Consider the following 12,578-nt stretch of genomic DNA (forward strand, 5'->3'; position numbering starts at 1 on the left):
AGCCACTCCTCAGTGAAAGGCACATGACAGTCCGCTTGGAGAATGCCCAAAAGGCACCTGAAGACTGACCATGAGAAATGAGTCTCTGGTCAGATGAAACCAAGACTGAACTTTTGGCCCAAATGCCATGCGTCATGTCTGGAGGAAACCTAGCACCATCCCTACGGTGAAGCATGGTGGTGGCAGCATCATGCTGTGGTGATGTTTTTCAGCGGTCGGGACTAGGAGACTAGTCAGGATCGAGGCAAAGATGAATGGAGAAAAGTGCAGAGAGAGAACCTGTTCAGGACCGCAGACTGGGGCGAAGGTTCATCTTCCAACAGGAAAACGACCCTAAGCACACAGCCAAGACCAAGCAGGAGTGGCTTTGGGACAAGTCTCAATGTCCTTGAGGGGCCCAGCCAGAACCCAGACTTGAACCTTATCTAACATCTTTGGAGAGACCTGAAAATAGCTGTGCAGCAATGCTCCCCATCCAACCAGAGATTGAGAGGATCTGCAGAGAAGAAATGGGAGAAACTCCCCAAATACAGGTGTGCCAAGCTTGTAGCGTCATACCCAAGAAGAGTCGAGGCTGTAATTGCTGCCAAAGGTGCTTCAACAAAGTAAAGGATCTGAATACCTATGTAAATGAAATCTTTTTTTTCTAAACTTGCAAAAATTTCTAACAGTTTTTGCGTTGTCATTATGGGGTATTGTGTGTAGCGTGAGGGGGGGAAATAATTTTATACATTTTAGAATAAGGCTAACAAAATGTGGATAAAGTTAAGGGGTCTGAACTTTCCGAAGGAACTGTATATCAATGACAGAGACATATTTAAAAAATAATCAATTTATTTAACAATAACAGATGTGAGTCAATTTAAATGCAGGCTTATTGGAGAACATCAATACAAGTTGCATCGCAAACAACTTCTACAATTATGAAAAAGAAAGAATCCATCTCTGAAAACAGAAGTCTGACCAGCAATTGTCAAAACGAGTGAATTAGATGTAAAGAACTTACACATACACCTTCCAAAAGACATTGTCCAAAATTGTAGGCTTTGATTGCTGGATTAGTTCAGTACATGAAACAGGATCTGACAATAGGTACCCTCACTCAGATGTTTATGTACAGAATAAATTCAATAATATACAACAGTATGTTATGTGAATATCAGAGTGAATGGTATTGACACTTGTAGAGCTAGGTATGCTGATACCCAAATTGACCCAACTCCTGTAGACCTGAAAGGATTGGAAGTATGGCTATAACACAGCAAGTCATATTACCATATTGGTCAAACCTATCCAATATTTTCAGATTGGCATTAAGTGCCTAGGGATAGGAGTTAGAAGTCGACTTGGAATTCAAAAGCAGAGTTTCAGAAAATACATTATAGGGAACGTAGAGGCGAGCTGACAGGGGAGGTAGGGGTGTTGGTGGGGAACATAGGCCCCTAGTGAAAAAAACCTCCCGTTTGCTGCTGAAACACATCGATTGTGTCTTCATCTTCCATTTCCAACTGACAAAACAAAAGTCATAGTCAAGATCAGTTATAGCATCAGCGATTTATAAGTTTTTTTCTACCCGTGTAAACATTATTCATGGGCAGGATAAAACACGTTTTTCAGATTTTGGGGGGGTATTTTGAACTTTTATTAACAGGTTCAGATCAGAATGTTAACTGGAGAGCCAAATTAGAGGAGTACAGGAGAGAAAGTAAGGGATTGAACCTCTGCCTCCAAGACCCTATGTGGTCCTGGAGGCAGACCCCGGCACAGGATAAAACCAGTTGCCAATGAACAGTCAACTCAAACATATAAGAGGAACCAAGGATTTGATCCAACAATAACAAACCTTATCGACCAACTTACTTGTGCTGGTGTGTCTGTCTCGTTGATGGGTTGACCATCGAACCGGAACCGGATTTGCCTAATCGTCAGGCCCTGTGGAAAGGCATCAAAAGACACTTAAATTTGAACTGCAAATACACAATACTTCAATCAAGGGAACTTGTGCATTGTAATAAAGCCCTCAGTCTGAGTGCATGTGTACAGGACATCACCTTGCTTTCTTAGCGAGTACTACTTCCTCCCGATTCTGCTCATACCTTGCGCGAACTCGGGACCTCTGCCTTGTTAGCACACGTGACCGCGTCTTACCAGTCGGCGCCACATGAAAAGCTAGCTACTCCCTAGCGCAAGTGGGGATACTTCAGGCTGAGGAGTAAGTTTCACACATCCCCATGTGCGACACATGCATGTTTGTCAGTCAATGGATGTTACTGGTGCCTTACCTGTCTTTCGCAATATGCTTTCATGAGTTTGCTGAGAGGTGTGTGCCTTTTGATCTTGAACTGCACCACTGAGCCGTCTTGTCCTGCCACCTTCAAGTTGATGTGGTCATTGTTCTCCGTCTTTACTCCTTCCTAAAAACAAATAAAACAGATTCCATGATTAGAGAAGGGAATGGATATTTGGTACATTCTCTAGTAACTAAACTATCACTCACATCTAAACTAAGTTTCAAATCACGGATTATGATATTTGGATAGAGACATTATTGTGAAGTGCAATGGTCTGCACGGAATACTCCCGATTCATAACAATTACAACAAGCTAATTGATCATGTTAGCATGCTAACAACTGTATGTAGCTAGCTGCCATACTGTTATTCGGGCACGGGCCCTCGACGTTAGCTAGCTAGCCATCTAGGTTGCATTCGCGCATCATGACAAGAAAACACATAAATATGAATATTATATGAATAATATTAAATTAGAAAATTAAACTGATTTTGACTGACAAAACATGAATACATCACAAAAGGCACATTGTTACTGATATTATTCGCTAGCTAGCTAACGTTACACGCTAGCAGTTAGCCTAGGCAAGCGGTCCAGACCGATTCTGAAATATTTCCTAGTAAATCAACCGGTTAAGTAAATTAGCTGCTCTAAAACTCAAACCTTTTCAGAATACCATACAGACCAACATAACGAGAATACAACTTCACTGTTAATATTGCGAATAAAATACGTTTCATTGCTCACCTTGGGTTTTTCGTCTGCCATGGCTGCTACACTTCAGCGACTCTGCGCTTTCTCCACGACGCTTGGGCAGGAGCGCGATTTCCATCTGCGCCAGTTTGGAGAGCAGGCTGTGCTGCGCTTTTTCCATGACGATACATTTCTGAGCACTCACAGTGTGTGTGCGCAGTGTTACATTTCTGAGCATTCACAGTGGGTGTGCCCAGTGTTGCTTGTTGGTGTGAAACTAAACTTAAAAATACAAAGTAAAATTACATTTTCCAGGAGGGTTGATTATTTATAGGTGTTTCATCGCCGGAAATCAAAGTCTGTATGGGCGCAAGTTGGTTAGGGCAGGCATATGAACATACCACATACAGCATGTGGCAATTCTTTAAAATTAAGACTTTAATTCTTCATGCGGTGAAACAGTTCTTCGAAAATACATATACAGTACTTACTTCTGTTCAATCTCATTAAATAACCACACATTAATGGACATGAATTAATTTGCCAATCTCTAAAATGGACAATAAATAGAGCAGCAATTTATATTAAAGTTTGGAAGAGTCCTCCTCCCATTGTAACACTGGTACTGATAACAGAAAATGGCTTGAGAACGCACAGACAGAATACAGACATAGATAGTCAGACACTCCTGTTACATACAAGTACATTGCAAAGGACACCCATAAGCCCTATTTTGAGTTACCGATTCATGTCCTATTGTACCACTGCAGGCAAAGCACCTTCACCATAGGCTGTTTGAATGGGGATGCAACGTTTAAGACGTTGCAGATAGAAATGTAATGTATAGAGCTGACAAGCTTCCCTATTCAAACAAGCTTCCCTGTTCTACTCAATACAGGTCTATCTGAAAGTGCTATGACATTTCACCCTCCTGGATAAGCCCCAGGTTTCTACAAACTAATATTAAATTGCTACCAAGCCATTCAAAGTCAAGTATGCAGGGAAGAATTCAGCAGTAAACTCATCTCAAAACAGAAGACAGAGCTTGCTTAGCTAACACCATCCTTGGGAACCAATACTTCCATGACAAGCACCTAAAAATAAATAAATACTTAAGGATTCACAGTCACACATCTTGGCATGCCACCACCTCCCATAACTGAAACATGTCAAAATAGCACTACTAGAAATATATAGGTAGAAATAGAAAATTCCCACCTGACCAGATAAATAGCACTCTGCTCCCAAATTACAAATAATTATTTTGAATATATTCAAAGATCTTCTCAATAACATTATGCAAGTGTTCAGCATGTATCTGTCTGTACTGTCAGTTATCTGCACCATCATTTTCTACTGAGGTATTGTATTGGAATAAAGTGAAAGGGGGCAGGTGGAAAAGAGATACATGTATACCGTATGCTACTAGTCTAGGGCTTCTTTTCCATTAACTGTGACAATCGGGAGATTGTCCCTGTCCAATTACTGGTAGTTCATTGTAACAGTCTTGTGTAAGTGTCCGATATATATCATGTGATAACTTCCACTCTTATCACATGCTAGGCTGGCTCTTCTTGACCGTTCAAAGTTAAATTTCAAAGTGTATATGATTGCTCTAAAACCAAACATTCTGTATGGAATTTCTAAAGTGCAGCAATTCTGTAACAATTCCATTCAGAGAAGATTGGGTTTGAAGTATAAATAAATAAACATGACACCTAACAGAAGGACAATGTAACAAATGGCATAATGATAATATCGCTTAATAACTTACTAGTATATGAAACATTTGCAAATACATCGATTCTCCCCCAAATACAGTCTTTGTAGTGTCAACTGACTCAAGCTCAAGCTGTCCCCACCATGTGTTGCTGTATTGTCCCTGGCACCATTTTGGGGTTAGGGGGGCTATAGAGCCCCCCATATCTCGGCTGGGGGGAACTGGTCCACCTCCCCAGTCTCTGTGCACTGCTGCTCTCCCAGTGTGAACGTCAGCTTGTATCTCATCCGGACCGTCTCCTGCGAGAGAGACACACACACACAGGCACAGAGTAAGCATGCCAGTTTAGCCTGCTGGTTAGCATTGTAGCATCATTTTGACTTCAAACTAAAGCACACAAATGATCCAGGTGATATGAGACATGGGTAGGTGATGTAAGGAATCATAAAGACCAAGTAACAACTAAAGGATGGAATAATGGATCCTGAACCTTAGCAGGGATCACACAGACAAAAAACATGAATGCACTCACTGTACCATAACACACCTGCTAAGTGGAATATCTTATTACACCATAAAAACCACATTTTCAACTCATGCAAGTATCAGATGAATAACTCATTGACTACAGTAGGAGGACTCTCACCATCAGTGGGTTGGCCAGCAGCATGACTTGAGTGATGGCGGCAGGGGGAAAGATGGGGTTAAAGGGCGCCAGGTCAGTTCCCGAGGGCGGTTGTAGTCTCACCTTCATCGACTGGCAAGGGGGAAGGAATGAACAGGGGGGGTTATCAGTGACAGTTTGAAGACAGGCTTTGGTTCATATATATTAACTCACAAATATTATAGTTTGAGCAAACTTCACTGCCTGTCTGAAGCAGTACCTCACTGAACATATCTCACTTGTCAGGAGAGTGAGGATTCAAGTATGCTAAAAGAATGATACTCATGAGTTCTTTTAATCAACTACAGCAGGGTTCCCCAACTGGCAGCGTTGGTTTTAATTGGCTCTCCAGGTTCTGAGCAAACTTTTTTTTCTCTATTGTTGGACATAAAATACTGTCAAAACACCAGGAAATCAGCTCCAAGTGATTTTAATGTTGGGAATCTGTTCCTCATTATTCCCACACATAAGAGAGTGTGATCATAAACAAATGAAAGCAAGGTTTTAAAATATTATATCTTCTTGCAGTCAATTTGCAGTCTACAAATTATTTGTAATTATGTTCTGGCTCCGACCATCCGCTCAAGAAAAAGAATTAGCCCACGGCTGAATCTAGTTGATTATCCCTGTACTACAGTGTAAGTACAGACTACAGTGTAATTGAACAGGTTGTAACAGCGCGAGTGTCCACTGTCCAAGTCAGCCTTACCTTGGGTACAGCAACCTGTAGGACTATGTTCCTGACGGGAAGAGGTGCCGTGTTCAACATGGACACCACCATCACCAGCACGTCCGGCCGGCCCGGCGGACAGTCGGTGGCAAAGTGCAGGAGAACGCGGACCCCGTCTTTATCATAGGCCGTCACAGGACACAGCTTGCCTTAAACATCACAGAATGACAGAGAGAGGAAGAAAACACTCAGTATCTGCACTTCCAGCTACTGTACTGAGCCATCTGTGTTGACCAGACTACAATACCCAGAAACTCCTGAAGGCAGGCTAAGGTCTTCCTGGGACTCACTTGGCTTGATGGCTTCTAGGGGGACGTGGACGTTACTTAGGGAGATCTCAGGGAACTTGGCTGGGCTGGCCTGCCCCAGCGGGAGAATCAGAATGGGGGACAGGGAGCGGAGAAGGGGGCTGTCATCAGCCTGGGTCTTAGGGGACAAGGTAGGGGCTGCAGCAGCAGCCGGTAGGATGCCCAGAGGGAGAGGGCTGGATCTGGAGGCAGGGATCCCAATTCTCGGGGAGGCAGTTGCACCCATAGCCTCACCCATCCCAAACAGGTCGCCAGTGTTGATCACACCAGGCATGCTATAGTAGATGATGACAGATGGATGGACATTAAACCTGTACTCTGTACCACCCATCCCTACTGCATACACTCAAAAGAATAGATCAAGCAATATTCAAGCAATAACGCCAATTGGTAGCATTTAAATGTTACTTCAGTTATCCACTTTCAAGCCTCCACAGTTACATGGTGTGGTACATGCTAGCTAGCATCTAGCCTTCACAGGACCGTAAAGTATGATTGGTAGAGGAGATGAGCACCTCTTGGGGCTACCCAAATCCAACATGTCCAGGTCCTGCAGACTGTGGTTCAGGGAGGCGGAGACTGCCTGGGCAACAGCACTGGGGTAGGGGAAGGAGGCCGCCACTGAGGATTGAGGGTAACTGACAGGGGCGGCTGTCTTAGAAACAGGCTCTGTATTCTCTGTCGTAGAAGCTGCAGAGAATACAGTAGCTGGGAGGGCGCTGCCAAATAGGTCCAAAACTGGGTTGGGAGCCTGGAAGAGAAGGCATTTAACATCACATTAAACAAGGTGTGTCAAGCTGATATTGTTAAGATCAATATTTCCAGGAAGGATAAATATTTCTACCAGATAAATGCTTCTGAAAGTATTGATTGGTTAGGACACTTGAAAATGACCATTTACCTGCAAAAATGTTTTCCACGGATTATTCAAGTCATCTTTTGCAGGAACTGGGTCATTTAGTCCTGAAACAAACAAACAGTCAATATATCAGTCAATTTATTCTCCTATTCTATCAAGAAAACCCACATTTCCCGGAAGAGGGAGAGACTTTGGCAATATATGTGGGGATTAGGTGAGTCTACTATGTGAATTCAATGTCAAAAACATGAATCACAAAGACATACAGAAGACTAATGCTTTCTTATCAGATCCAAGACATAAAGGTGCTGATACAGGGTGTGCTGTACCTAGAGAGAGGAGCTCCTTGTCCAGTAGAGACAGTGCAGCAGAGGGTTTGCTGGGGCTGGGGTCCTCCATGGCAGGGCAGGCCTGAAGATCCTGGAGGGGGGCAGACCTGTACAGCAGGTCGGCTGGGATGAAGTCTGGGTGCTGGGCTAAAGGAGGATGCTCTGGTGGGGAGGGGATCTGGAGGTCCAGACCAGCCAGGTCTATCAGGATCTCAGACTGGTTGCTGTCTTTGGTACCTGGCCAGGGATGGAAAGAGATTGAGTTTCACTTATTTGTTGCTGCTATCATGATTTGGGAAGTTCACAAGATTAGGGTGAAACAGTCCAAGATGGTAAATACAATAAGACACCAATGTGATCTCAGATTAAGTGGGGGCTTATACTTTTGTAAAGAATCCCCAGAAAGGAAAAGCTGGATAATCCCTGGTAGAAAATAAAATCTGTGAACCCTCATGTTCTTACATTGTGTAGTAGTTGACAGACCAAGTGGCTCCATCTCTCCATTGACAGTCTGTCCTTCCACAATCCTCTTATAGGAGTTGATGACGCGGGACAGGTCATCGCTGGCCTGCAATATGTCACCTGGGGGTCATGAGAGGTCAAAGGTCACAATGAAGGATCATCCAACCTTGTGATCATCCAACCAATCAATATGACCAATGGGAGGGATTTGACTATTTTGCCTAATAAGATGGCAGGCCTCAGGGAGTGTTGGTTACCTAAGCTGCTGTCATTGTCCTCCGTCTCTGTGGCCAGCTTGAACACAGTCGCCCTCAACTTGTCACAGTCACCGTAAAGCTCCTGAAACGAAAAAACAACACAAATAATAATATTATGTGATGACAACACATTTCATATATGCTTCCAAAGTGTATTAATGTGCTTTTAACAACAAAATATTGTTCAGCAAACTTTCATTGTCCTGGAAGCGATTTTCTTTTCTTTTCCACAAAGTTAATCTATAAAAAGTGTCTATCTCCAATTTTTTGAAGGGAAGAGTCTACAATAGTGATAGTGAAGTAAGATGTGGACGAACTTTGATAAGCTCCTTGTCTCCATCCGTTGATTGGTCCCTGCTGAAGTGGCTGAGCATCTCGTTGAGCAGTTTAACACTGTTGTTGACCTCCTCCAGGGTGCCGCTGCGCTTCGACGCTCTCTGCAGCCTCACCTCATCCTGAAACACAGCACACACCTGCCTCAAACCCACTGGGACACAGTGACTGACAGAGGGCCGGATTCAATCACTTGTCGTCATTATGGTCGTCATCAACATCATTATGTTTGTGGAGCAGCTCTGTTTACACAACTACTGCCTACGTCACTGGATGCGTGTCTGTATGATGATGCATGTAGGCTAACCTCTTTGACCATGTTTTTGATGAGGCGGTTGGCCTCCTGTAGATCCTCAGGCTTTTTGCTCTTCAGAAGCTCGGCCAGTCGCTACAGAGAGAGAGAATAATAAGTCAGAGTCTCTAGTACTCTAGTCTGTTTCCCACAGTAGGGTCCAGTCACAGCAGCCAATCCCTGTGACAGATCCCAGGGCTTGAGAAAACATCTTTGATCATAGATCAACTTGAAGCTCAGAAAAGCAAACATGCCAGGACCAATGAGAGAGGGTGAGATAGTCAGGCAGGTTTTATAGTGTAATTGTTATTGTAATTACATAGCATAGGCTAGATAGATTATGGCTATTTGCATCCCAAATACAGAAATCTATTTTCTTTTGAAAGATAAGACAATTAACACTTTCTCCACATAGTCTGTTTCCATCGTCCGTATACAAAGATCTTCCATCAAACATCATAAGAAGGAAGCATCTCACCTTGCTCTTCTCCTCGTTCTCAAACACAGCGTTCTTGGGCCGGGAGGGGGGCGACGGCATCAGTGTCTTATCCAGAGGAAGCTCAGGGTCAACTGTGACAATACCTAAAAAAAGGCAACAGTTAGAAGTGCCATGGCGACTTTACAGTATAGGCTAAAAACCAATGAAAACCTGAAATAGGGTCATTTTAAAATGCTGAAATCCTACCTTGTTTCTTCAGCATTTGATAAGCTTCACTGATCTTAGCCTCATCGGGTAAAGAGAGTGTCCAGCTGAAGAGCATATCTACCACTCTCTTCTTCACCACCTCCGACACTCTGTCACCTAGATACTGGAACATGAACAGGGTTCAGCTGGATGGATTCCATTTTAACAAAGCCACAAATGACATACAGAACTATGGGATTAAGGACCAATACAAAACAGTTGATATTATCTACTTACTTTAGGTGACACCACTTTGATGAGTTCATTTAGAAACCTAAATTTCCCAACTTCATTGTGGAACCTTTTCCCGCAGTTCTTCATACAAGCCTCTAAAACCTGCAACAGTGAGTAGTCAATGTTAAAGCTCCAAGAATTATAGGCCTAGTGCTAAATGACAAATACTCAATGTAAGAGTGGGATGTTACGCACCATCAAAGCCTGTATCGCCTCCCATTCTTGTGGGGACTGGATTTTATGGGCTAACAATCTCACAGCAATCTGTGGGCTGAAATTAAAATCATATATTATCACAACAAATCTCAAACAATTCAAGGATTCAACAGTTCCAAATGAGCCTAATTTGAGGTTATGCAGTTGACAACAATAAAAAGTGACAACCATTACAAATTCAGAAAACCTTATTGATTACAATGAGATTAATACCTTAACACTGCAGAAATGAGTTCAGCTTCAGAAATATGATCCAGGGGACCTGCAGTAACGTTACTTGAAGAGCATAGAAAAAGCATCCATACCCTTCCAATTCCTTATTGATTTGGTCACAGAATCCTATAATGTACTCCCAGTCTTCCTGCCTGTTGGATGGGTTGGTGGCTTTGTCTGTAAGGGGGGGGGGGGCTCACATGAATATCTATCTCTGACTGAGTTTTCAAAGGCTCCTTTATAAAAACTGTTGATGGCTGACGTCTGAATGTGATAAAAGCCAAACATGTCATGAAAGTTACAGCACATTCGTCTCGACGCAAGTACAGCAAGATCTAGTCGAATGCAGACAGCCCTTGCAGTAAATTAGGTAGCTAGGTAGGCAGTTAGCTAGTCAGAGTTGTGTAGCCTGCTGGTGGTGGATTTGTAAACAACTACAGTAGTTGCTAAGTTATCTAGCCAGCAAACTAATTCCACAAATCTTGACAACTAGCAAAGAAAATAAGCTTAGTTAGCTAGCTACCTAACAAGAGTCAATAAATGGTCGTATTGAGTGGGCATTGTGAACATGAACTGTTGTTGCCTAAACATTTTGATAGCTAGCTAACGTTAGCTCATTGCAAGCCACCTCTCATGACCCAAACATTGACTCAAAACACGAATAAATGAACATAGCCATTGTTGCCATTTGTATAAAATGTACATTCTAGCTGGAACTGGTGATGTAGTTGTGAATTGCCAAATTGTTGAACATTAAAACGATGCATAAAGAAGTACGTATAATTTAATTTCCAAGCATGTAACTCACTGAGCCACGACTCCAGCGACTCCCCTTCCGCATCCGCCATATTCACTGCGGAGACACCAATGGGCCAATTCGATTATGCTGAGCAGCGGGGCACCGGTCGTGAACGGGAAAAAGTGGTGAGGGAGGAGCGCATTCTCAAATCGAACAGTAATCTGCTGCGATCGGTCATGTTGTCTATGTCATGGTGCATACAACATCTCCTTTCCTTACGATATGTTAGAATTTTCAAACGAGTTATCATTGGTAAGGCAGATAAAACGCCTTTATCTGCCTTACCAATGATAAAAAGCAATCACTTTTGCATGTGAAAACAGAATCCTACTCATTACTCCATGTGCTTAATTATGTCACTTTTGTTTTGAGCCCATTTAGCTGGGGTTTTGAAAGGGGCACCTGGCTCATGCCCAGGAGGCAGCCCGATGTTATGATAATTTGTCGGTACATATGGTTTGTTTAGCCTACATAGCAGGTTAGGATAATTAACGTAGCATGTTAGGAAAATGTACATAGCAGGTTAGGTGAATTAATGTAGCAGGTTAATATAACTAAGGTAGTGGATTAATTAGGATAATTAACATAGCAGGTTAGGAGAACTAAAGAAGCAGGTTAGGTGAATTAACCTAGCAGATTAGAAGAATCAAATCAAATTGTATTTGTCACATGCGCTGAATACAACAAGACCTTATTGTGAAATGCTTACTTTTGAGCCCTTAACAACAATGCAGTTTTTAAAAAGTAAGTAAGAAAATGCAACCGGTCAGGATGCTCTCAATGGTGCAGCTGTAGAACTTTTATAGAATCTGAGGTCCCATGCCAAATCTCTTCAGCCTCCTTAGGGGGAATAGGCATTGTCATCCATCTTCACAACTGTCTTGGTGTGTTTGGACCATGATAGGTCCTTAGTGACGTGGACACCAAGGAACTTGAAGCTCTCGACCCACTCCCCTACAGCCTCGTCGATGTGAATGGGGGTTTGCTCTGCCCTTCTTTTCCTGTAGTCCACGATCAGCTCCTTTGTCTTGCTCACATTGAGGGAGAGGTTTTTGTCCTGGCACCATATTGCCAGGTCTCTGACCTCCTCCCTATAGGCTGTCTCATCATCGTCTGTGATCAGGCCTACCACCGTCGTGTCGTCGGCAAACTTAATACTGGTGTTGGAGTCGTGTGTGGCCACGCAGTCGTGGGTTAACAGGGAGTACAAGAAGAGACTATATACGCACTCCAGAGGGGCCCCGTGTTAAGAGTCAGTGTGGCGGATGTGTTGTTGACTACCCTCACCACCTGGGGGCGACCCGTCAGGAATTCCAGGATACAGTTGCAGAGGGAGTTGTTCAGTCCCAGGGTCCTTAGTTTAGTGATGAGATTGGAGGGCCCTATGGTGTTGAACGCTAAGCTGTAGTCAATGAACAGCATTCTCACATCGGTGTTCCTTTTGTCCAGGTGGGAAAGGGCAGTGTGGAGTGCAATAGAGATTGCGTCATCT

General features: G+C 43.2%; 2 protein-coding genes across 3 annotated transcripts; both read right to left on the reverse strand.

Annotated features, from left to right (window-relative positions):
* Positions 1-816: 816 nt before the first annotated feature.
* On the reverse strand, positions 817-3,170 carry LOC120066634 (small ubiquitin-related modifier 2-like). The gene is made up of 4 exons (XM_039018067.1): positions 3,040-3,170; positions 2,283-2,414; positions 1,861-1,932; positions 817-1,508 (listed from the first exon to the last, which is right to left on the reverse strand). The coding sequence occupies exons 1-4, from the start codon at positions 3,058-3,060 to the stop codon at positions 1,443-1,445; spliced, it is 291 nt and encodes a 96-aa protein (XP_038873995.1). The 5' UTR covers positions 3,061-3,170; the 3' UTR covers positions 817-1,442.
* Positions 3,171-3,399: 229 nt separating this feature from the next.
* Positions 3,400-11,149, reverse strand: LOC120066618 (ADP-ribosylation factor-binding protein GGA3-like). 2 transcript variants are annotated; one of them, XM_039018047.1, is made up of 17 exons: positions 11,096-11,149; positions 10,380-10,464; positions 10,054-10,129; positions 9,862-9,960; positions 9,625-9,748; positions 9,418-9,521; positions 8,955-9,035; positions 8,632-8,769; positions 8,315-8,396; positions 8,058-8,177; positions 7,596-7,832; positions 7,309-7,370; positions 6,923-7,158; positions 6,390-6,682; positions 6,079-6,248; positions 5,352-5,462; positions 3,400-5,004 (listed from the first exon to the last, which is right to left on the reverse strand). In XM_039018047.1, exons 1-17 carry the CDS (start codon positions 11,133-11,135, stop codon positions 4,894-4,896), a joined length of 2,169 nt encoding a protein of 722 aa, XP_038873975.1. In that variant the 5' UTR covers positions 11,136-11,149; the 3' UTR covers positions 3,400-4,893. The 2 variants fall into 2 exon arrangements, with proteins under 2 accessions (XP_038873975.1, XP_038873983.1); XM_039018055.1 differs by lacking the exon at positions 11,096-11,149 and having other exon boundaries at positions 10,288-10,400.
* Positions 11,150-12,578: the final 1,429 nt, after the last annotated feature.

Source organism: Salvelinus namaycush, chromosome 2, assembly GCF_016432855.1.
Source record: "Salvelinus namaycush isolate Seneca chromosome 2, SaNama_1.0, whole genome shotgun sequence".
Lineage (NCBI taxonomy): Eukaryota > Metazoa > Chordata > Actinopteri > Salmoniformes > Salmonidae > Salvelinus > Salvelinus namaycush.